Source organism: Abramis brama, assembly GCF_963993115.1.
Source record: "Abramis brama genome assembly, chromosome: 22".
Lineage (NCBI taxonomy): Eukaryota > Metazoa > Chordata > Actinopteri > Cypriniformes > Leuciscidae > Abramis > Abramis brama.
The window spans coordinates 20,475,318-20,501,402 of NC_139984.1; the positions used below are offsets into that span (position 1 = coordinate 20,475,318).

At 36.7% G+C, this 26,085-nt stretch overlaps 1 protein-coding gene across 20 annotated transcripts in view; it reads right to left on the reverse strand.

Moving 5' to 3' along the window:
- The window catches only part of hspg2 (heparan sulfate proteoglycan 2), a 109,952-nt gene that overhangs the window by 19,653 nt on the left and 64,214 nt on the right, over positions 1-26,085 (reverse strand). For 12 of the 20 annotated variants that reach the window (XM_084099949.1, XM_084099948.1, XM_084099960.1 and 9 more), the window contains 29 exons: positions 23,966-24,033; positions 23,766-23,830; positions 23,550-23,690; positions 23,278-23,469; positions 22,897-22,932; positions 20,426-20,677; positions 19,852-19,917; positions 18,911-18,994; positions 18,131-18,223; positions 17,942-18,031; positions 17,601-17,831; positions 17,354-17,467; positions 16,021-16,148; positions 15,827-15,913; positions 15,682-15,734; positions 14,922-15,086; positions 13,873-13,983; positions 12,068-12,168; positions 11,723-11,903; positions 8,492-8,551; positions 6,018-6,140; positions 4,899-5,051; positions 4,647-4,801; positions 4,424-4,501; positions 1,675-1,810; positions 1,442-1,593; positions 1,199-1,328; positions 361-504; positions 133-267 (listed from right to left, as the gene is read on the reverse strand). In XM_084099949.1, the coding sequence (XP_083956075.1) occupies positions 133-267; positions 361-504; positions 1,199-1,328; positions 1,442-1,593; positions 1,675-1,810; positions 4,424-4,501; positions 4,647-4,801; positions 4,899-5,051; positions 6,018-6,140; positions 8,492-8,551; positions 11,723-11,903; positions 12,068-12,168; positions 13,873-13,983; positions 14,922-15,086; positions 15,682-15,734; positions 15,827-15,913; positions 16,021-16,148; positions 17,354-17,467; positions 17,601-17,831; positions 17,942-18,031; positions 18,131-18,223; positions 18,911-18,994; positions 19,852-19,917; positions 20,426-20,677; positions 22,897-22,932; positions 23,278-23,469; positions 23,550-23,690; positions 23,766-23,830; positions 23,966-24,033 (3,524 nt within the window). The remainder of the gene's footprint in view (positions 1-132; positions 268-360; positions 505-1,198; positions 1,329-1,441; positions 1,594-1,674; positions 1,811-4,423; positions 4,502-4,646; positions 4,802-4,898; positions 5,052-6,017; positions 6,141-8,491; positions 8,552-11,722; positions 11,904-12,067; positions 12,169-13,872; positions 13,984-14,921; positions 15,087-15,681; positions 15,735-15,826; positions 15,914-16,020; positions 16,149-17,353; positions 17,468-17,600; positions 17,832-17,941; positions 18,032-18,130; positions 18,224-18,910; positions 18,995-19,851; positions 19,918-20,425; positions 20,678-22,896; positions 22,933-23,277; positions 23,470-23,549; positions 23,691-23,765; positions 23,831-23,965; positions 24,034-26,085) is intronic. The other 8 variants (XM_084099951.1, XM_084099950.1, XM_084099955.1 and 5 more) reach the window with 6 other exon arrangements.

Here is a 26,085-nt window from a genome sequence, read left to right on the forward strand (position 1 = left end):
CAGAAATATTCAGAAAATGGTTCACACCAAATGAAATAGCAATAATGCTCGTTTCCAAACTGGTTTTCCAAAAACCTCTAGTGCCCCTCCTACCATCTTTTCTTTTGAAAATTGCTTTAAATGTTGCTATACCTCTCACAATGAGCGACACAATGCTGTGAGTCATTCCGAACAAGTTGCTGGCCACACAGCGATAGGTGCCCTGGTTTTTGGCCTGGGCATTGGTAATGGTCATGACAGAATTGTCGGGACCAAGCTTCACGTTATCTAATGAACAAAAAAAAACATAAGCAAAATCATTAATATTCAGGTATCATCTTTTTAATTACACTGACATAACAGTGAATTGCAGCAGTGTACCTGAAAGAGGCTGGTTGTTGGTGGGTTTCCACTCCAAGCGCACCGGCTGGGCTCCGCTGTGAACCCGGCACCTGAAGCTCGCCGACTCGCCCTGCTTCACTGCTGCGCTATGTGGCTCAATGGAGATAATGGGGCTCTGTAGGCCTACTCCAAAATCACACCACAAAAAACAGTGAGCAAATATTGCACACAATATGGACTGCCTGTTGTACATTGTGCAGTCTTCTGATTTGTTTAGTTATGCTTTTAGTACTTCAGTAATGACCTCTTCCTGTCATATTAGTTCTGGATTCACTGTTGAATGTGTAGCAAATAAAGTCATATTTGATGAAGAACACAATCAGCCTTAAAAATACAGAATGTAAAGAAAGCACTCCCAACAATAACTATATCAATATACATACAGTAGCTGTATAATCTAAAACAACGGCCAACTAGGCAACGGCCAATTACTTACAATTATTTCTCTCTGATTGTTTATTGTGTTATGATATCTTATGCATTATATCAGATAATTATAAATTTGATGTTGATTTGGTTTTATAAGTAACAGTTATAATGGTTCAGAATTTGGCATAACATTACCTCATAAATGTAAAACATAAAACTGAAATTAATTTCTGACAGTCACTGGGACACATTAAGAGAAGAATAGTCTTGAAAAATAAGTTATCTTTTGACACAATTCACGGAAAACCAAAATACGAGGATAGACGAGGATAGGCGAGTCAAGGCGACACATTATGAAACAGCCTCTGCCTAAATAATAGCGTTTGATTAATGCAGTTCTTGATGGACATTGACACACTCCTGTTTGTCATCAATGAAGAGGACTTACGGGAGGCGCTGGAGGTCACAGACACAGAGACAGAAGCCTGGCGAGGGGGTGGGCCGGTCTCCACCTGACAGATATATTCACCAGTGTCATCTAGAGAGGCCTGCAGGATCCGCAGCTGAGTCCCCAGCACCTTGCAAGCACACGTATGGTTCATATATTAAGCACGTGGCTCAGAAATCTAATGACGCAGATACTTATGAGATCACATAAATCAAATATGCTTAATAATGGACGGAGATAAACCTGATGATTAGATGACAGCGGTCCACCTGCCCTTTCCCATTTGACAGATGCAGGAGAGGTTCCTGGAACGATGCAGTTGAGATCTAGAGTCTCTCCCTCAATTACTGAAGCAATAGAGGGTTGGATGGTGACTCCAGAGGGGATGATTTCACCTGATCAATGCGAGAGGACAATATTAAAATTATATCCTATAAAAAACGTTAGTGTTAAATTAGTTTGATGCTTTGCCTCACCTCTTTTAACAAAGACCTCAATATAAGCTTCTGAGGAACCAACAGTGTTGGTTCCAACACAGAAATATGTGCCTGCATCAGATGACCTGATATTGGGTACGACGAGAGTGCCGATGTCAGTGCGCTCCATACGGGCCTGAGGGGGATATGCATATACGGATATTTCAGGACCATTTTAGAAATTATTACTGCAATGCACATTTTTTTCTGTGTAAAGTTGCTTTGAAATAATGTACATTGTAAAAAGTGCTAAATATAATAAATAAATAACATCAACAAAGTGTGTTTGTAGTACAGTGGTAGCGGAATAAACATCAAAATCAACAACAGAAGACAAGTTTTGTACTCATTACTTACCTTGCATTGGGAAGACTCACATTACACTAAATAATACAGTTTAAATACATTCATAAATTTCCTGCAAATACACTTTTAAAAAATAGTTTTATTGTTTAGCATTTTAGTAATTTACATGATTTTTGTTATGAGGCTATCACCGTGTCCAGACCAAGACTAGCAGCAAACTGAACGCGGGAAAAAATGAAAAAAGGCATCATGACGAGACACAATCACTCACAAAAGTAGCCAATCAGATCAGTTCTCTCATGTTCTCGCACTCACAACGCGCTGCAGCTGACAATAGCAAAACACAAACTTCAGACTTCAGTGACAATTCACTATTCAATATTTTTCATGGAATTGTTTTATTTTTAACAAATAGTTTTACCGTTTACAGTGTATAATATCCGATTCTAAACTTCCACAATCAGTCTCACATCCTCTATGTTTGATGATTAAAGTCACCCTGAAATCAATTCTTTTATTTTTTTTCATGGAATATTGCAGTATTTATTCAAATTTAAATGATTTATATGTGCTCATCATTACTTTTCTTAAAATGCATGTGCCCTCGTAATCTTTAATCAAAATAGTTTCCCCTCCCTCTTCTCTGATGATGTGTTTTTCGGCACGAGGGTGGGACAAGCTCACATGAGACCACAGCAACAGCAAACCACAATGATCAAATCAATTCCCAATGGACAAAATCAAGTCCCGCCCTACATTTTTTCTTGTTCAAAAAGCCGTTTAACTTGGATACACTGTCATGCTGCGTCCCAAATCGCATACTATCCATCCTAAATAGTATCCAAATCCAAATAGTAGTATTTTGAAATGAGCATTCCAAATATCCTCCAAATATCCAAATGAGGTTCCATTGTGGGCAGGGCTACCCGCCACGACACCACAGAAACGTCAAACGCCTGGAAAAATGTAATGTAAATTGGTTGAAGCTTGGCGCATCTGGTTAAGGCACGGTGTAATTTTTCACGCCTCATAACATTGTTATTAATTATGGGTGTTACATTTATGGTGCTACAGGTCTATATGAGCAGATTATTAAACTGCCATTACCTGTAATTGATTAATGGCGTTGGTGAGGCTGATTATTTCACAAAACAAGACACATAGTAACAGTGGACAGTTAAAGCAGCTAGCGGCTACACAACATCTACATACTTATCCAGAACAGCAAATCAACCTTAAAAAGTAAACATATTAACACTTTCTCAGTTTTATAAGGATTTATCCACCTTATTTTTAATGTAAGAGCGGGTGTGAAACATTTCGGCTGTCATCCGCTTCCAGCTGTACAAAAAAACGGTCCGTTATACTGTATAAAGAGGTCGCAAAATGAAAACTTGTGCTAGATACACAGAACCAGAAGATTGGGCTCTTATTCTTCTAGTTATCTCAGAAGTCTTGCATATTCACAGAAAATAGCTTACTTTTGCATTGCAAAATAACAGTGGATAGATGATTCAGATTCATGAATGTATATGTGTATAACTAATGGCAAAGAAACTCTAAAACTCTAAGTTACATCTGTAAACTACACAACTGTATTCAGAGGGGAGGGGGTGATGTTTTATATCCAGGAGCAAAGCCGCTTAACTCTGATCTAGTGAAGCGTGGCAGCAGTAGAGCTGGGATGGGGCAGGCTTGGTTGAATGAGTGTCTGAAACCATTCACAAATTTTCAAAGCGGCCCATTTGCTAGAGCACACAGAATTTCTGCATGGCCGCACGGAAGACCTGAGCACACCCTGGGAAAAGCTGACACAATGCAGCAATGCTCTTAGGCAGAACAAACCAGCCCACAAAGACACAAGGTACGCAAGACACCAAAGCCCTCCAGCGGCATTGGACAGGTCATCCATGTCTCATATCTCGAATAACCCAAATCTAACGGTGCAAAAGCATGTACAGTGAGGTTCAGAGGAATGGGTCCGATTGAGATATTGCTTCTGTTTGGCTTTTTATTTAGCAATTTTTCCAATTTAAATACATTTTTATCAGGATAACAATTTGACTGAAAAGTTTCATTGTAAAATTTAAATGAATTTCACTCTTTGGTTTGTCCTGTCTTTGCTTTAATGACAGGACCACTTGTTTTCAGTTTATTTCCAGGTTCAGACTTTGAATTTTGAAGCAATGTCGACTTTTGTACCAGACTGCATATGCTGTACGCCTCGAGAACTATAACCAGCACATTCAGTTAACTATGCATACTAAGATCTGTTTGTACTAACAGAAGTAATCTGTAATGATTATTTCTGTGCTAAAAATCTAATGATGTCACATGAATAAATAAATTATCATGCAGTTAGTTCACAGATTTTGGTGAGGGTGAGTGAAGCGAGACAGGTGGGATGGGACGCGTGAGACAGACATCAGACAGATGGACAGACCTGTAGCTCCTCAATACGTCTCTGTAACACATCGAGACTGTTGCTTTTAAACTGATGGAAACCGTGAGAAGGAATTGCCTGAACAAACACCAAGACACAGGATGAAACAGAAAGAAAAACTCAAAGGAAGGAAAAAACAAGGCAAAATATGACCAATGTCACAACCCTAAAAATCGTAATTGAGTAATAGGATAAATGACAACAGGAGGAATCTGTTTCTCACCTGTGGAGGCAGTGAACCACCTCTCTTCTTCCATGTGAGGGCAGGGGTGGGACTGCCAACGGCCCTGCAGTACAACCGTAAAGTCTCACCCTCGTGAATTTCCACCCGCGGAGGGCTCACTTGAACGTTTGGCAGACCGTGAGGTTGACTTGTACCTGAAACATCAGTTAAAAAGTAGAGAAGAACTCACTCACCATATTCAGGAACTTGTTACACTATAAATCTTGAAATATTCCTGTGTAGGACATGTACTTTGAACACGTAGAACTCCTCGGGCTGTGTGCTCGCCATGCGTGTTCAGGGCCTTGCAGATGTACTCGCCCTCATCCGAGCGATCCACAGACGGGATGGTCAGCAGCCCGTTACGAACGACGGCTTTTGAGCTGATTTGTTTCCCGAAACCTCCTGAAAAAAAAAAAAAAAACATATTATAAGACGGATTTCCAGGAGTCATTTGAAGGAATGGTTGATGTGATGCGTGTATACATGACACACCATCAACAAACTATTTTAAATAAGGACATATTCTTAAATCAACATCCTTGCTGGACAACATTCTAAATGATCAATCTGATTTTAGGGATTAGGGAAAGAAAACCCAATTTTTTTTAGGCTTCTTCTCAAAACATTCAGTCTCCTTGTGAAAAAGAAGTGTGCTTAATTGCATTGACTGTGCACTTACTGTATTTTAAGTCTTAAAAGTATATTTTTAATTAAATTCAAGATAATATAATGAAATAAAAGGCCACTTAAGTGTACTGAAAGAGAATACACTGTCATGGCTATGTTTCTTAACACTTTGGTAGACTTAAAAAGCACAATTTCTAATGATGTCCAAATAAAATGTGAAATCATGCGTTTATCATCTTTTGTCATGCTTTAAAGTACACTTATTTTGATGTGTTGACTAATACACTAAAAGCACATGTAAGTACCTGATTATAATTTTAACTGTTGTGTTAGTAAATATGTTTAATTTGCAACTTCATCATAATGTGCAATTACAAATATATTTAAACAAACTTTTCTATATAAATTATAAAGGATATTTAATTTACCATAAAATGCTTGTCAGCACATTCAGCAGTATATTTACATACAAAATATGTACATGAGTGGGTCAAAAGCACTTTTAAGTTTAACTGAACTATTTTCATTTAATTGCAAATAACATGCAATTAAGTGTGCAGAAACATTGTATTAATTTCACACAAAAAGTGTTTTAATTACATAATAAGTTGTCTTTGTAAAAGTTTACCACGAATGTTGTTTCAGGACCAACATAAGATGTCAAACATGTCCTACTTGACATGACCATGGTGACCACGTATTAATATATGCATTCGTTTTCTCAAAGGAATATTGGCTCACCTATCCATTCCACAGCAGGGGTGGGGTTGCCGGTCACTGAGCAGCGGAACTCTACCCGCTGGCCCTGTTGGACTGTCAGCACAGGTGGATTGACTGTGGCCACCGGCTGGGACCCTTCAGTAGCTACAGTGAGGTAGAAACCAGTTAATTACGGACAGGAGTAGGGCACTCCAAACTGGAGTACCATTCATTACCCATTCAGAACAGACCTCACCCTCTCTCAATGACGGAAGTGGTCAAGAACATTTTCAGTGGAATGATTTTTTCAATCATGGTCTAAACGGTCATGCTAATCTTTTTAAATCTTGCTTTATGGTCTTTATTATGAGCACTAAAATACAAAAAAGCCAAATGGGTGAAATGTGAGAAAAGAGTTTACATAATTTACAGTAAGAAAGGTCTGTTTGTGAGAGCGTTCATGAAGTGATAGTGGTGTGACAGCGTATGCAGCATGTGTCTGGCTGCCAGAGCTGATGGTCAAGTCATGTCTCGTGGCAGCCAGCTTGAGGAGATGAGAAGTGGCAGACAGGGCTTGGCAGGGCGAGGCCCTCACTGCTGTCTGTGCCAACTTGGTTGGATGCCAAGCCCTCGATCTACATGGATTCCAGGGCAACAGAGCAAAAGAAAGCTTTCTTTCACCAACTAGGGCGGACTACTGGTCTGTGTAAGCTCTGTGTTAAGCTCCGGTCTGCTTCTCAGTGACTGAACAGTGCTCATTTAGCTGTCCTGGCATTTAGAGCGTTGGTTTTTTCCATGATGGGCTCCTGGATGGAGTTCCTATTTTGGTCCATAACTCAAAAAAATACTTTTAATTCTATGCATTTTGAGATCTACGTACTCACCCATCTATACTGTATATCTACTGCATCCATCTACCCATCCATCTATCTACCCAGCCATCTGTCTTCTCATCTATGTATTGACCCAACCACATAGTGGTCTACTTACCCAATATCTATCCACCTATCTACAGTTATCCATCTACCCACTCAACTATCATTTTGTCTTCCTAACCATTTACAGCACTTTCCTATCTACCCACCCAGCCATCTATTTTTCAACATCAATCTGCACCATCTATCCACCTACTTTATCTATCCATACATCTAGCTGTCTTCCCACCTATCTATCAGTCTACTCATCTATCTACCCACCCACCTCTCAGTCTATTTGTCCACCCAAACATTTAGCTGTCTATCCACCTATCTGCTCATGTATCTACCAACTCATCTCTCGGTCTACACATCTAGCCAAACATCTAGCCATCTACTTATCTACCCATCTACTTATCTACCCACTCACCTCATTTAGCTATCTTCGCTCCCAACTATATCAGTAACTGTATTTGTCTTTACAAACCCCCATCTCTTTATCCTTCTACACAGCCATCTACTCATATCCACCTACCTGTACCCCCCCTACCTAGTTTCTATCTACCCCTCAACTATCAACCATTCCTCTACCAATCCATCTATCCACCCATGTGCTCATATATCCTGTCTACCACATCCATCTATTGATCTACACAGCCATCTACTCATCTATCTACAATATCCACCTACCTGTACCCCCTCTATCTCCCATTTCTATCTACCCCTCAACTATAAACCATTTCTCTACCAATCCATCCATCCACCCACGTGCTCATATATGCTGTTTACCATACCCATCTATTCATCTACCCACCCTCTCATCCATTAATTATCAAAAATTATGTAAATGCATACTATGGTGAAACCATCTTTTATATATATATACAGTGTATATACAGTTGTATAAATTGCTCTTAACACAAGATTGAGAGAGCCAAGGTCAGTGCACTGGAAATGTATGCATGGCTGATGATAATTATGAATGAGTCACAGTATGATCTTTGAAGAACAATGGATGTTGTTTGGTATCCTATATACCTCAACATAGTCTTGCATATCAAAATGATGATACTGGGCTGATGAAATGTGTTGGGAACCCCTCTCTGTTAGGCAACAAGTGTGATGTTTGTTGGTTTGGTCACATATAACATGCATTTTGGAGAACAACCTAACCAATCTGATACTGAACTGGTCTTGAGTACCAAGACATCTCCGTGTTAGACTTTAATTACTAATAAAATAAGAATCATACAAGACACTTCAGCAACAGAGAGAAGTCCCCATTTGTGCAAACATGCAGCTTCCCTGTTTCAATAGACCCATATGGGCCATGAAAGCTTAGCCAGATCAAGTACTGCTCATGTGTACAACTCAACAACCTGTATATGGGGAAAATGTGTCCATGAACAGGATTAATATTTCAAATAACAAAAAATTGGTGGTTACAAAGCTATTTTTGTGACATAATAGCACTGTGCTTGTGGTTTGTAGGTTGTACCAGGGCACTACTTGATATGGTAAAAGCATGCAGGCCGAGAAGATTGCATGCGTAAAAAAAACGGGTCCCTCCAGGCCTGGAGGGAGAGAACCATGTGGACTTACGCTTTCTATGTCCTTCAAACATCTCATAGGCTGTGAAAAACATCTGTGACTGAGAAGCCTCTGTGAATGATGGACAGGTAGATACTGTCAAGTGAGACTCCAGAAGGTTTTGTGAGAGTGGCGCACTGGTGACCCCAAGCATTTCAATGTGATTTAAAGCATATGCCACTCAACTCAAAAACTTCTCAGAAGCTGCAGAACTTTTGTTTGTTCTGTGTTAAAATAACACTTTTATTGTGTTGCTGGTGCCGTGAAATTATACTTTAATTACTTTGATGGGTGGGGACTAAATTATTCTCACCTAGATAGGTGTCTCTAGATAGGTTTCAACAAGCTTACATATTATATTTCCATGGAAATAAAACAAGTTTTAACAGGCAGCTTTACCAATGTCTCTCAAAATGCCTGAGGTTGATATCATTCATGCTAATTACACCAGTATTCGTCAAATCTAAAAACATTTCAAAACAGAAAAAAATAATTTCTCAGTTATGATACTCATAATAATTTTACCTTTTATATCAGTACTTTTGACTGATATATTCAGTACATAAAGCTTTTTTTGTACAAGGAAGCTTCTCATTGGCTTTTTAGTAATGCAAATTAAGTTCTTCCCAAATACACCATTATGCTCCAGTATCATATATTTACAGAACCTGTTACAGTATGTGAGATTACAGTCAATGGTGGAAAAGTTGATTAATAATTGCTGTAAAATGCCAAGCAATAGTTCGCCCCATTAAGAATCAATGAGGGCACTGAGTTTTCCTATTGAAAAATCAATGCACATTTAGAAGACATTTTAAACTGAGTGTAAGGTAAGCACTCTCTGTATAATTAAAAGAGTAGTGGAGGAAACAGCACTCAGACAAAAACTCAAAGCATGCAGGTTAGTATTAGAACACATCACATGTAAAAGCTTTACCTCGGCATAAACACTTATATATATATATATTTTTTTTTTTTAAATACAGCTTGTGATTGATAGAAGCCTACCTTAGGATTTTAGTTTCAGTTTCATTCCATAAAGCGATTGTGTTTTACCTGTTATTCTTTTAATATGTTCACCATTTAAAGAATAATTTGCACATACATTTCACAGTTTAGACAAATAAAATACAATGGAATCATAATGTAAAGAGAAAATCTTTTCTCAAGATGCAGCACCATTTCAAAAATGTACAAAATTAAATATTGCTTTAAGGAAATAACTGATATTCACCTATATGCTTAATTAAAAAGAAATAAAGAACAAGTTATAAAGCACCATTCTACAGGGTGGGCCATTTATATGGATACACCGTAATAACATGGGAATGGTTGGTGATATTAAAGTCCTGTTTGTGGCACATTAGTATATATTAGTACACACCACCCATCTTGAGGAGTTTGCCCCCTCACATATACTAATGTGCCACAAACAGGACTTTAATATCACCAACCATTCCCATGTTATTACGGTGTATCCATATAAATGGCCCACCCTGTAGTGTACAGATAATGAAATAGATAATGAATAAGAACAAAAACAATACAAAAACACAAAAGCATGAAACAAATGTATGAAGTCTGTTATTTCATACACATACAACCTTAAAGTCAGCATAAACATCCTTTCAGCCATATCACTCGCTGTGTTTGTAAACGTAAGCCGTTATTTTATTTTACAGTAGTTTGTCAAACAAGTCAAAATAAATATGTTCTAAACAATATCACTGTTGGCAACATTTGGGAGTCATTATCTATGAAATGTCTTTATTTAATACTACTACTAAATATAACTGAAGAGTTTAGAACAGTACAAAACCTGTCTGAAGCAACTTGAAATGGAAAATATGACACTCATGGATAAAGTCAACATTCAAACTACTGCACTATTAATAGCACCATTTTCAAATACAAATTTGAAAAACATTTCCATTACAAAATAGAGATGGAATCACATCTTGGAGTCGGGAACGGGATTGCACTTGCAGTCCTTTTGGCAGACGGGTCCCAGTTTCTACAATTACGACACCTCCCTACCTCATAAACCATAAACCCCAAAAGACCACCTCAGGAGGGAAATGACAGTAAACATGCTCAGAAATTAAGACAAAAATCCCCCGCTAGTGAGAAGACTGACACAGAACCACCACCATGACAACACCCAATTACACCAGCAGCTGATTTCACTGACCACTACTAAGAACACTACGCATGAACAAGATGCATATGAGACTGGAGGTTAGAAAAATGATTGGCCTTATTCATTAAACACAAGAAGAATGAATTTCTGTGCAAATTGTACATAAATCCACTTTAATGTATTTTAGTATTCAATTCAATGTGACTATTTGTGTAAAATATTTGACAAAAAAAGATTTTACACAGAAATTTGTTCTTATGTTTCATGAATAATAGCAATGTACAAATTAGCATTTCTATCTAAATCATTTTAACGTAAAATGTAGCACTGAATTTAATTCAACAATTTACATTTAAATAGATTAATGAACAATTCACACAACATTTGTTGTGCTCATGTTTTATTGTACAATAGCACAATATTATAAATTGAAAAAATTTAAATCAAACGTTTAATATGACTAAACTTGCCGTCAGTCTTCAGGGGAGTCACTACAGGTGATCTGTTTGCTTTAATATGTGAGTCACATAACAACAACAAAAAATAATTATGGGAATTTATGAGTTGTCCTAATTAAAAAAGAATATAGAAGAGCAAAATTTCCAATACTCATAACCAAAAAAGGCTTAAAAATATACATTTTGCTCAAGATATTAGCTTGCAACAGCCATGATGGAAAAAAAGAAATGATCATGAATTTGTATTGAGAAAAATAAATAATTTCAGGTGCTGGATTAGTCTTGATTGACAAAATTTGATATATCTGAGTTTTGCTTTTCTTAACCATTCACAAGCTGTATAATTTTGTCTGGCGTAAAGATTTTACATTGGCCCACACGAAAAGCCATTATGTAAGTGGAAAGAAACAAACAGAAAACTCAGCAAGTAAATCAAAAAGCTAATTTTTGATTAACGCAATAATTTAAACACAAAAAGAAGGGTTAGCCATGCTGTTGTCCAAAGGCAAAGCAGAATTTGGCACAAACAACACAATGGACAAAACAATAGGGCAAAGACTGAGGTAAGCAAAGAGACATGCAGCTTGAGAAAGACTGAAAAACTAGAAGGCAGGGAGGTTTAGAGGATGAGGTGCCATCACCAACCTGGGACATAGAGGAGAGCTGTGCCCTCATCCATGCCTAACATATTGGAACCTGTGCAAACATAGTTGCCTGCGTCCTCAGGCTGCACGTTCTGAATGGTCAGGATTCCATTGAAATCCATGGCTCGGTTAGGCAGCTTGACTTTGCCTTTGCGGGTCCAAACCAGGGTGTACGCTGGCAGCTATGAGAGAAGCACATGTCCGCAAATATTTTCACTTACAGTCATTCATACTTACAGCCAAATATTGCTCTCTCTCTCTCTCTCTCTCTCTCTCCATCTGTTTTAGAAGTCAGGAAGGGTGAGGTTATGTCTGTAGTGGATGTGTGTGCAGAAGACATTCATACCTTGCTTTTGGCTGTGCAGATGAAGCTCACTGTAGATCCCACCGTCACACTCTGTGCTTTGGGCTCCTCGATAAAGACTTCAATAGGTTTGGATGGTAAGGCTGGTGAGGGAAAAGGGGTTTGAAGAGATAAGATTGTTTTTTTTCTCTCTTTTTACCAATGGTGACCACAAAAAGCAAAAAAAAAAAAAAAAGTATAAATTAAAATTATTAAATAAGAAAAAAATTTGATTGGCTAAAACTATGGAGCCACAAACAGGGCCTAAAATTAACACTCAGCAAGCGCCAAATGTGCGTAAAAAACAGCGTTAGCGAGTATATGAAACTGTGTCAATCGTTTGTTGGCCGGAAACCTTTTTATGAATTCTAACAATGCAAAACTGTGAGAACATGAACATGGACAAATGTGAACGACAGTTGGCGGGGCCAGTGCTGCATCGTCACGAAAGTTTAAGCCTTGCCAATTTAAATATTCAAGCTTAAGACGACGCAAAAGGGAACTCAATTTGTAACTAAGCGCTGTGTGGGACGTTTTCCGTGCATAAACATCTGAAGTGCAAGCCTAGAAATCTGCTTCTCAGTGTGAGAAATACTGAATTGAACTCTCTTTCATGTCTTCTTGTGCTTGAACAGACATACTCAAACTAAATTATGTCAAAATCTTGGCAAGTATCCTTAGTCAGTTATGTCTTAACGTAAACAGTTGAAAAATAAAACGCGTGTAACAGTATACTGGATCAGTGCAATAGCTCCTAACAGCAGTCTAATATTCCTGATTCTGTCTATTTTTAATGTTAATCAAACAACAAAAGACAAAGAACAAATCACTCATTGGTCTTGACTGAGTAACTTTTGTAAATACATTAATTTATGCTTCATTGCTGGTAAAAATATTGGTTGCACTTTATTTTACAGTATGTGCACTTACGTGTACTAAGAAAGTACTGTAACTATAAGGTAACTACATGGGTTAAGGATAGGTTTAGGGGTAGGATCAGGGTTAGTAAATAGTTATTATTAATAGTTTAATATGTACATAGTATGTACATGGGGAACAGGACTGTAAAATAAAGTGCTACCAAAATATGTATTATTTTTAATACAAAATATTTAAAAAAATTCTTAAAGTCCACATGAAATCAAAATTGACCATATTTACTTTGTTTGCCTAAATTGATCGTTTTGTGGTGAACAATTCATCCATGCAAGTCAATCCACACCAAAAAATTTTTTGGCTTCGTAATCTTTAATCAATTTAGATTAAAGTGATCTAATTAATCAATTTAGATAAAATGCCCCTCCCCTCTGCATTGGAGGACCTTCCCTGATGACGTAGGTTTGAGGACTTGGGTTGGGAAACGCTTAACCACTCCCCTCAAACCGTTAGTCTGTTATGAGCGAGAGATGGAGAGGAGGAGCGCTAGAGTAAAACCCTGCCCTCTGTTCAATATTCCTTTTCACTGGGAAATACGTCACAACACTGGAGAAAAGTCGTTTGCAACTTCCGGTTCACGCGGACTTTAAGTTACCGGCCATTGTTAGGTCTTAAAAAGTTAGTTTTATGCCCCGATTACAAATTATTCATACATACTTGGCAACTCACATTATCACAATTTACAAAAATGTTCTTGGACAATCACAACTTGATTTTTGTTGAATCTAAAAGCATCTTGAGGGTAAAACAAAAGCAACTTTTAAAAACCCAATTTCAAAATGTACTTTGTGCTGTCATGCGTTAAAGTGTAGAGCGAAAGACTTGAATAACTGGCATAGAGTTGTGTTTTATGGTGATAAAAAACAACTAACTTGTAACAACAATCTCAGCTTTGCTCGTATTGGAGCTGCGCTGGTCTCGGCAGGTGCAGATGTAAACGGCAGCGTCACTGGGATGAACACTGGGGAAATGCAGCTCCTCTCCTGCAGGGTGGAATGAAAAGGATTCCCATGATTATAAACTCGTACTGTCAGTTGTGTTACATACACTTCAGTTCAAATATTTAGGGTCAGTAAGATTTAAAAAAAAAATAATTGGAAAGAAATTAATACTTTTATTCAGCAAGGAAGTATTCAATTGATCAATAGTAACAGTAAAGATTTTAACATTGTTACAAAAAAAATTGTATTTCAAATAAATGCTGTTCTTTTGAACTTTTTGAAATGTTTCTTGTGCAGCAAATCAGCATATTAGAATGATTTCTGAAGGATCATGTGACACCGAAGACTGGAGTAATGATGCTGAAAATTCAGCTTTGCCATCACAGGAATAAATTACATTTTAAAATATATTAAAATAGAACACAGTTATTTTAAATATAATATTTCATAATATTACTGTTTTTTTCCCTGTATGTTTGATCATATAAATGCAGCATTAGTAAGCAAAATAATTTTTTCAAAAACAATCTTTCCAACCCCAAACTTTCAAATGGTAATGCAAGCCTAAAAACACGGAAGTATTCATTAATGAATTATTTTCACTATATTTATTTTGCAATGTCCTCCATATTGGATCTGTTTTTCCATTGAGATGGGTTGCAATTATGGTATTTCCTTATCCACCAAGGATATATGCAATATGAAACAGAGCATTTGATCTTGTATTTGGTGCTTGGTTTCTCTAGGGCAGTGTTTCTCAACCCTGGTCCTGGAGGACCCCCAACACAGCACATTATGAAAGTCTCCTCTTTCTGACACACTCATTTTACTTCCTGGAGTTTCTTCTAATGAGCCGACAAGTTGAATCAGGGGTCCTTCAGGAGCAGGGTTGAGAAACACTGCTCTAGGTTACTCATTTGTGACGTCTGGAGATATATACTGATATACTAGGGATCTGCTTCTAGGAATCCGGGCAGTACCTTGTCTGCGTCTCTCTGCTGTGCTGGAGATTGGGCGTCCATCCTCACGGGACCAGTAGAAATAGTGTGGTGGATATCCAGACACCTGGCACCTGAGAGTGACTTGGGCTCCCTGTGCCACCTGAACCCTTTCTGGATACACCTTCACCACCAGAGATGCAGCAGCTGATAACAGACAAACACGTTTTACTGGAATCTGTCCAACAGAAATGCGGTTTCACAAATGCAGTGCGTCAACTGTTTGTGTAGAGACCCCATGAAATCAATCACGAGTGTTGTTATTTATGTGTTGACGTATTTCCAATTAAAACAGGAAGTTGGGGAAGAAAGGGCTCATGCCTTTGCTTTAACTGCCAATTAGCCACAATTTGCTACTGGTTTCCAAAGTGTTTTTTGGGAGGGATATTTTATATGCATTTATATGCATATTTGCTCAAATTTAAAGTACACTGGCATATAGATGACCTCAAACACTATCAATGGCAAAACCCTATCACTGCCAAAATGAATCTGCAGAGGTCGGGTGGTACAACGATCACATAATACAAATTGGAGTACTCAGAAAATTCGGAGTTTAGAAGTTTACAAACTCATAAATACGAAATTACAAATTCTTCGAGGATGTAAACGCTTTTTACAAGTCGGAATCACATAATTACGGTAATTCCAAGATGGCTTGAATGCACCTTGAAAGTCACAAACCTCCAATTTTGATTTCATAGGGTCGTGAAAGTTACTGTGATAATAAATGAACAGATACCACTACGGCAGGGGATTCTTGCTTGTGGATTTCCAACATAACCAGGCGCACAGCTATGAAGAAAACGAGTGTCACATCAAAAATTGTGATGACAATAATAGACAAGCCTAATTGATTTGTTGCACTACAGGAAGTGCGAGCATACCGTTCACAATACTGGCCATTGTAGCCGGGCTGACAGGCAGTGCACTGGTAGTCTCCGTTACCCAGACTCTCACAGGTGCGAGAATATCTACACATAAAATCACTATTAAAAACCTTCCTGCAAATAAGGTTAATATTGCGAAAAGAAGAGCTGGCAGAATCAGGTAAGGTTTGCAGGTGTATGTTAAGACTAACTGGTTGTCGGGGTCAGTGCCAGGGCAGGCACATGGTTGGCAGTCCTCAGGGGTTCCAGCAGTCGGATCTCCAAAGAAGCCGTCAGCACACTGTTCACAGAGCTCACCCTTGGTGTTGTGTTGACAGCTCTAAGAATCAAAAAGATAACACACAAGTGGTATGGACTACTTTTATGAAGGTGAGAAAAAGCTACATTTAATTTACTTAGGTTATTATACACACACACACACACACTTTTTAGATAAATTGTAATTACATTAAATAATTACAAAAATTACATACAAAAAATATTATTTAAAAATATTAATAAATAGTATTTATTTATAAATTATTTATTTAAAGTATTATTTATATTTTATTTAATTATAAGATATTCAGAATAGAATATATATAAAGAAATCCATAGGCATACAGTACTATGGTTCAAGGTGACTACAAAGGCTTTATTTATTTAGGATGCAATTTAATTATTTTGTTTAAATATGTATTTAATTGATGAGGGTGAGTAAATGCAATTTATATTTAATAGTTTAAATATTTATACAAAATAATATACACATACACAGTTTTTAGATCATTTTGGATGAAAACTAATATTAATTTGTTTAAATAATATTTATTTAAATACATAATTAAATTAATACATAAATACATAAATAAATACATAAATAAAGATAGATAGATAGATAGATAGATAGAAGCATACACAGTGTGTGTATATATACATATACAGTGTATATATATATATATATATATATATATATATATATATATATATATATATATATGTATATGTATATGTATATGTATATATATTATGTATATGTATATGTATATATATATATATATATATATATATATATATATATATATATATATATATATATATATGTATATGTATATGTATATATATTATGTATATGTATATGTATATATATATATATATATATATATATATATATATATATATATATATGTATATATATTATGTATATGTATATGTATATAGTGTGTGTGTGTGTGTGTGTGTGTGTGTATGTGTGTATATATATATATATATATATATATATATATATATATATATATATATATATATATATATATATATATATATATATATATATATATAGACACAATTTTAGATAATACTTTAATAATAATTTAATAGTTATTTTATAGTATTATTTATTATAGAAATATATTTGATATACTGTACTGTTCTAAAGTTGACTATAAAGGGAGAGCAACACTCGTTTGTATGCTTCTATGCATCCCTTGAAATTCTATGCATCCCACTTCTAGAAAAGAACTGCGTGCTGGTAAAGATTCATACCGTGCAGATGCCAGTCTCTGGGTGACAGGAGTCCGAATGGCTGTTACAGTCACACGGCTCACAGTGGCCAAGGTACAAGCCCCCTCCAGTGCGAGAGTATCCAGGAGCACAGTCCTACAGAACATGAAGACAATGGAATAGATGTCTAGATTGAGTAATACTGTCATCATCATCACAGTAGATTGGAAGCGAGCCTTTGCTACCATTCATCCGGTTGGTCACAAAGCAAAGCTTTGATTGTTCATACCTGGCATGACAGACCACGGTAACCAGGAGAACACTGGCACTGCTCCACCTCCAAAGCCTGTGCCAGGCCAGTGTAGTAAGGCACAGCGATATCCATGCGGACCCCCGAGATACTGGATGAGCGCATCTCTGTGTGATACGAAGCACGGATCAGGATGTCATCGAGGTCCGCGAGCACCATCATCAGGTGTTCCCGGGTAGCCGGCATGCCATCGGGACGCTGCCAGTGTTCCTACAGAGAAGAAATCATCATGCTGAACCACATATCTTCCTTCAAAACAAATGACAATATGATGAAAATGATGAAAAACAGAAATAAAATGGATGAGAATGGGTTCTCACTTCTCTGAAATCTATCTCAAAGTCCTGTGACTCTCTGGCACCTTGCCCCCTTCTCCAGGTTTGCCGTGCCACCAGTGTGATATCATTACCCTGTGGAAATATTGAGGAACAATAGTGTTCAAACATCTCGTTTATGGAATGAAACCTTAGTATATGTGTCATACATGCAACATCTGCCATCATACTCACAATAATCTGAACGTCAGCATCTTCTATTGGAGAACCTCGAGGTCCAGGCACATAGGAGATGGTATATTTCAGCTTTCCACCATATGCACCGACCTGCATTAGAATAAAAAACATTAAATTAGAAAATTTCCCATTATGTTAGTTTTTATTGTCACTGATGAATCACTGCTCCAAATGCAAATAAAATATTTCAAAGGTAATTTTCAGATTTTCAATAAGGGTTTTACTTTTTTTATTATAACTTTCTTTTAGGGCTTTTATGTTGATTAAAAAAAAAAAAGACAGTACAAGTGAAATGTCATTTTCCTGTACATTACATAATATATTCTGAAAAGCAGAGACTGTGTTGTGTCACACAGAGGTTTCATTTTCAGTGAGGACAGGCAAAATGCTTTCTGCAGGAAACTTGTCACATCATGACACATTCAAAACGAATATCAATATTCATTTTTCTTTTTTAAACAAAGGCACAATTTACAAACAAAAAAAGTTTTTCATTAAAAAAAGCTAGCAAAAACATCATTCCACAAATCAGCATCTCAGATATGAGCCTCTCACTTAAATCCACAGCAGCACTTCTTTCTGTCAGCACGACAGTAACAAACACTCTAGACATGACGTGATTATAGATACACCGGGTTGGTTGGTTTATATTAAGCGATGTTTCGGCTTGCCCATCAATCACACCTTTGGCTCAGGTAGTGATTCATTAATGTCTCAGATCAGACAACCTGGGGGGGGATCAGTGGTGGGCGGGCCTGAACCCATCCATGCGTTTACCTTATCCCCTTTGAACTGCTCCGGGAGCTGCCAGAAGAGCACGTCATCTGGGTGCAAGCTGAACCCACTGTAGACCAAAACATACTGGAGCACAGGCGGAAGGAAATGCATAATAGCGTGGACGAAGGAAAGACAGAGAAATGCAGCAGATAAGCAAAGAACAGAGGAAAGCATGAGAGAAAAGAAATCTATTCTGTCAGTCACTGACTAACTGCACTACAACATCTTCAAAAAATTGATAAAATATGGTAGAAAGAATTCAGAGTTTGGTTTACTATTTTATACAAAAATATGTGTATTTTATATAGTGTGCACTACAAGCTACACCTACAGGGAAAAGCCATCCTTTAAATCACCAAACCTTGACTAGCGTTTGCAGACTTTCCGGGTCTCACTGATAAGTAGATGGTGTAAAACGTTTGTGGTCAGTAAGACTTCTTTTTCATATTTTAGAAAAGTCTCTTATGTTAACAAAGAAAAACAGTGATATTGTGAAATTGCAATTTAAAATAACGGTTTTCTATTTTAACTTATTTTAAAATGTAATTTATTCCTGTGATAGCTAAACTGAATTTTCAGCATCATTACTCCAGTCTTCAGTGTCACATGATCCTTCAGAAATCATTCTAACATGCTGATTTGCTGCTCAAGAAACATGTATTATGTTGAAAATGTTGAAAACAGTTGCTGCATAATATTTGAATAGAAAGTTCAAAAGAACAGCATTTATTTGAAAAAAAGACATCTTTTATAACATTAGAAAACTTTTCTTCAATTTAATGCATCCTTGCTCAATAAAAGTACTAATTTCCTTCAAAAATTGAATTAAAAAAATTCTTACTGACCCCAAGTGTTTGAATGGTAATGTATACTGTATATATTCAAATTAGCCTAGACTCAAGATTCCCAAAAAAGCGCACAACTTTCGCATGATTCCCAACCTTGTTAGAGGGGCCAGGTCGTGGACCTCTAGGGAGACCAACTGTGTTTTTTCCCAGTGCAACCTGCTGAGAAGGCAACATCCAGACCAAAAATCAAACAACAGAACTAGAATAAAAGAAAGTGTTTTACTAGTGTAAACTAGGGAAGTGCTAAGCTACTAGAATTACTTTTTTTTGCATTTTAAAGGGATAGTTAACCCAAAATGAAACTTCTGTCACGCTTATATCATCCCAAACCTATATGACTTAAATGAAATAAATGTTTTTTGTCTATACAATGAAATTCAATGACTTCATTGTATGGACAACATCAGTTGAAACATTCCTACAAATACTGTATAGTTAACTTAAAAGCTTTTTTACTAATATTTTGTGTTCCAAAGAAGTCAGTCAGTCATACTGGTTTTGATCGACATGAGAGTGACATAATATTTATTTTTGGTTGAGCTAACCTTTAAGACCATGTGAAATGTTAAGAAACAGCACATGTAAAGGCCAAATCTAAAACTAGTCACTATCCAATTAGTCTGACGTTGAATTAGTCAACTCACCCCTGAGTGAGAGCATACAGTACCTGAGTTGAGTCGGGGTGGGAGGAAGGGCCTGGGTCGTTTGAGTGAGACTCAGAGACCCTTAAAGAGGAAGTTAAACCAGAATGGAAAGGAGAGTCACGCACACTTGAGCGAGATAGCAAACGCTGGCCCTCAAATGAAGAATGGGAAGTTTGAGAGGATGAAGAAAAAGGGAAGGGAGACTGCCCGTCTGAGAAATTAGTGATGATTGCCCAGATTTCATCATCAAGTTTGCGTACTTCATCAGCGGGGTGCTAGTGAGAATAAAGCAATGGATGGAACAGGAAATATAGTGACTTGAAGGGTTTGTACAGACAGACAGAAAATATTAGAATTAGTGTGTTTGCAACTCAATCCATTCAGTCTGAACAACAAAAAAACATGAAAAAGTTAGACAGATTTATTTTATTTTTTAATCAGATTTCAAACAACATTGGGATGTACTTTTTATTTTGGGCAAATTAAAAAGTTTCCAAGTATGTCTAGAGCTACAGGTGTGCCCAAGTACACCCACTAGCGCTCATTTATTCCTCATATAGTGAACGAGTCAGTTATTTTGGACAAAGTATGAAATGAATATGTAAAATGCAAAGTTGTTCTTTGAGAAAATCTCTTGGGCGGATGCTACAGTACATCATTATTATAGCAATCAATTAACACTACAATTTTTTACTGACCCCAAACTTTTGAATGGTAATGTTTTTTGATAGAAGTCTATTATGCTCTCCAAGGCTACATTTATTTATTTTATAATGTAATTTATTCCTGTTTTTAATGCTGAATTTTCAGCAGTTATTATTCCAGTTTTCAGTGTCACATGATCCTTTAGAAATCATTCTAATATGCTGATTTAGTGCTCAATAAACATTTATTATTATTATTATTTTTATTATTATCATCATCATCAATGTTGAAAACAGTTGTTCTGCGTATTTTTGTGGAAACGATGATCTATATATTTTTAATTATAATGCCCTTTGAAACAATATAATTGCCTTAACTGTGAATTTAATGCATCTTTGTTGAATAAAAGATTCAATTCCTCAAAAAAAAAAAAAAAAATCTTGGAATGGTAGTGTAGATACTGTACACTACTGAACAAATGAATGGAGCAAACAGGGCTCATCACTTGTAGATTAAAGTGTGAACGGTCAGTCCTATAGATCAGACCGGAAACACAAACCAGATTGGATGAATGCAAACGAAGCAAAGAGAGAACGGAGAGACAGATATGCCAAAACTTTAACGAGTTGAGAGGAAAGAATGGGACATGCAGCCAAACAGATGCAAGGAAATGCTCAGGATGTCAGTATAAGAATCAGGATACAACGTATGCTCTCACCTGAAGTGTTCATTCTGTTTGAGTGGTGTTACCCATAAACAGCAAAACATTTTCAAAACTCAATTTGATTAATGCCATCTTTTTTCCTCAAATTTCTTTCCATCACTTTACATCGTGTCAGATATCTACAGGTGGAGTTAATACATGGAGGCATTCGTTTACTGAAAGTGTCAAGGATGTTTCTGTTGAGCTTTGTTGATTCTACTGAAAGCTCAGCAAATCTGTCAGTTTTCCAACGTTTTCCAACGCTTTCAGTTTATTAAAAGCATTAATTGAAGGATTAATCGGAGTTCATACTTTCAGATTAAATTTAGTACATTATGTTACTAAATAAATATCCATGAGTTATGTGAAACGAGAGGGTGCCACACTGTTAAAGTGACTATGGGATTCAGGTCAATGGTGAGATCTAACAATAAAAGTTGAATAATAGTTCTAATACCTCAACGGCTCTTTTGGACCTTGAGAGGTCTTTACCCATATCGTTCATTAGATGCCATACAGCGACGTCCTTTCTCAGCTGTTCCTTTATCCACGAGGAGTCTCTCTAGTTGTGTGAACAAAGCAATCTCTAATCTCAATATAAAAGCTAAAATACTAGAGCTAAACTACAAATAACTAGTTACTCTTCATGTAACATCTCTGTATGACTTGTATTTCAAAACTGTTAAAAGACTATACAACAGACAAAAAAAAACTAAACACCATTGACCACTTTCGTTTTTGAGTCATTTCTTTTTTAAGCTGTGGTCACACTAAACTGAGCATGCAACATTTCTTCAGACACCGCAATGAACAGGCTATGATGGCATATCTCTTCTTCATTCAGAGCATTATAAATCCCCAAAAAGTGTGAGTGCAGTATAATGTGTTACTAGGTGTAAACTGGGCTTAAGTATGACAAAAAATTAAGTCAAAATGTATCTACCATAAAATCCCATGCACTTCAGAACATGGTCAAGACAAAATAAAACCATAACATGAGTACAGAAGTTAAATATTCTGAAAAGATCAATGCACAGATGACCCAATCAAGCATCATTCTATTTCTAGAAATATGACAGGCCAAATCAAAACATCAGACACACACATTCATTAAACACGGTCACACGCTGAACCTGCAAGGATTACCTTGTGTGCTCGTCTAGGGCGAGCAGAGTTAGTCTTCTAAAAAAGCAAGTAGGTTCAGAAACACTTAATTCAGTGCATTACATCCAAAATAAATAAATAAATAAAAAAGTAAAAGACACATGAGTCAAATTAAGCCTACCCAAACTCAATTTGTTGATACTAGTACCTACTATAGCTCGTGTGTACGCTCCAACTTCTATAAAAGTGTTTCTAAGCTGCAGAAGAGCTGTCCTTAGTACATTTTAGAAGAAAAGGTCTTGGCAGCGTGCATTTGCAGAATGAATTCAGTATTCAAAGTGGGAGAAGATACTTCAAGAGAGCATGTAAGAAGACACAAAGACTTGTAAGAATGATGAAATACATAATGCTGCCAAACTCTACCTTGTCTTCTTGATAGGCTTTGGGTAACTGCCAGTAGTGGGGCTCCTGTTCAAGATAGTTAAAGTTAGTGTAGGAGAGTTGTGTTCCATCTGTGGACACCTCTACGGAGAAGCCACTGTCAATGCGGTTGGTGCGCTGGCGGTTTACAAGAGCAAAACCTTGGTAGTTTCCAGTGGAAAATACGGTGGAAACCTGGAGAAAAAAGGCAGAAAATGAACATTTGCCCACACACACTGATGAAAAGCACTGGTCTAACTCATCACATCTCTTACCACATCTCTATAGTGATTGGAGCTGGAGCACTGCTGGGTGACGCCCATGCAAAAGCAGGACAGACAGCCATCTTTGTTAGCAGGACTGAGGTGGAAGGTCCCTTGCTTGCAGGTGGAACATGTTGAACCCTCAACATTCATCTGAGTACAAACAAGTATGTTTTAAATTTAAGTTATCAATGTAAAGCAAACATAAAAAAAAAATAAAATTACTACCTTGCAGCGACAGATTCCCGTTGCACTACATCCTTCACTACCACTTTGGTCACAGAGGTAACAATCTATGAACAGATTGTTTTAAATACACATTTAAATTATAAAATTTGGTTTAAAAAAAATTAAGTAGGAGTCATCTTCAATTTATTCTTTTAATTTTAAGAATAATTGTTACAGAATATTATCTTTGCCAGTCTTACCACCATCAGGGCTGCCTGGCGTGCATCTTTGACCAAGTTGGGGATTGCCAGTATATCCAGGAGCACATCTGAGGAAAATCAGACAACACCTTGGAAAAACTGTTCTGAATGTCATGCAGTAAAAACAAAACCACATTTAGAATTTAAGAGACATGACAGGACCTGCCATGAAAATTAAGAGCGATTTATGACCTGTGAGTCACAGCTCTTTGAGAATATGATGCATAGAGCTTCTTCAAACACTGTCTGGATATTTTTCAGACATACTAATAATCATGCTAACCTAAAGACGCTTTGATTTTGTATATAGATAATTGGTTCATGAAGAGAAAATTACCAAACAGGAAAATCCTGTTTAAAAACACATTAAAATTAATGCTAATGATGAGTTAAAATGAACATTTCATGTTTCGTTGATGAAGTGTTACTGGAGCTTTACCAATGGGGCTGTTGGGGTACATACAACAAAAAAGGGTTGGAAAACAATGATTTAATCTACAAAAAAAAAAAAGACATCAAGAAAAGAGTTTAGCAAACAACCAACGTAGATACTTAACACGATATGAAATATCTGTGCATGTACAAGCAGTTATTGATTGCTAGATTGACATTTGTCTCACCACAAGGACAACAAAAGAGCAAACCCCTGACATTAGTATCTTTTAATGGCCACCACAAGAGCCACATTAGATCACATAACAGAGGATCCATTGCATAATACCCATAATTTCAAGTTTAGGAGATGGATAAATTAAAGCCAAGAATGCTGTCAACATCCAACAGATGTTGAGTCCTTCTCTCTTTGAAAAACTACTTTGCTGAACAGAGAAAGACTGAAATAAATAAAGTGTTTAAGTGAGTAAAACCACCTTATCCCCAAGCTTGTGGAAGCCGAGGAACTTGACAAAAAGTCTTACCTGATAACTCGAGGTTCCAAGGTTGTCCAGACTAATACACTAATACTTAAATAAATCAAATGTATACTGCTGAAAATACATCACTTTTGCCATATTTGGGCAAACTGAGGTTCTATGTTGATGGAGTTCACAAACTTTACAAGACAATATGATACGAGTAGGCAGCATGGATAAATGAAGATGAATGCATATAAAATTGTATAAAATACTCAACATAATGTCTGAACACTAAGTACACAAAACAGTATAAACATTACAACCAAGATGGCACATCATAAAATAATCTTTAATGTCTGAAGCCATCCATTTGTAGGTTGATTGGCCTGAGATAACAGCACTGGCTCAAACTGAAGTGTGAATTGGGAGGCGGGGCTAACTGTTTGGTTTGGCTGACCAATAGCAAAGGAGGGGAAACTTGAACATTATTTCTACAATTCCACTGAGAAAAAAAATAAAAAATAAAACAACACATCAGGAATGAGTCAGTTCATTAAACTAAAGTACAACATACTTGGTTTACAAGAATTATGAAGATATGAGGCATTTCTGCAACACAGTGTGTATTCAAAACTCAAGCCCATTTACTTGAACAACAGCATTCTATAAGATTGCAAAACTCAAATGCGGGCTAAAAGAGAAAAAAACTAACAAAAAACAATGTAATGTAAACTGGTGCAATGATCCATATATCATCTAGTAATCGGGAATGATTTTGATGGGAATTGCCAGCCTTCCAAGAACAATATGAAGGTTCCCGTCTTGTTTTAGCCAGGGTCTTCTTAATGTTTTTTGTCCCCTGTTGTTTTTCATTAAGATGTCTAAAATATTAATGGATTTAGACAAGTTCCTCTGAGTTAGTCTTCTTGGAGTAGTCATTTGTACTTTGGGTTTAGGGGAATGTAATATCCTCTTGTCAGACGGTTGACTAGAAGTAGCTGCATAGGTAAACTCTTCAGGTTGGCTGGACCTTAAGTCTGATGCACCTCTCGCTTCATGAGAAGGAACATCTAACTGATTTTGATTGGATGATCTAGTTTTGGAATGTCTTCTCTTTGTTTGGAGACTGTGAGAAGGTTTCTTGATGTCTGTTGCTTTTTTGGACGGACTTACTACCAAATGATTTCTTTGCGTTTTTACAGATTTAGATGATTTTTCTGAAGGAATATGGACCTGTTTTTGTGGTTTGCTCGATGACTTGGAAGA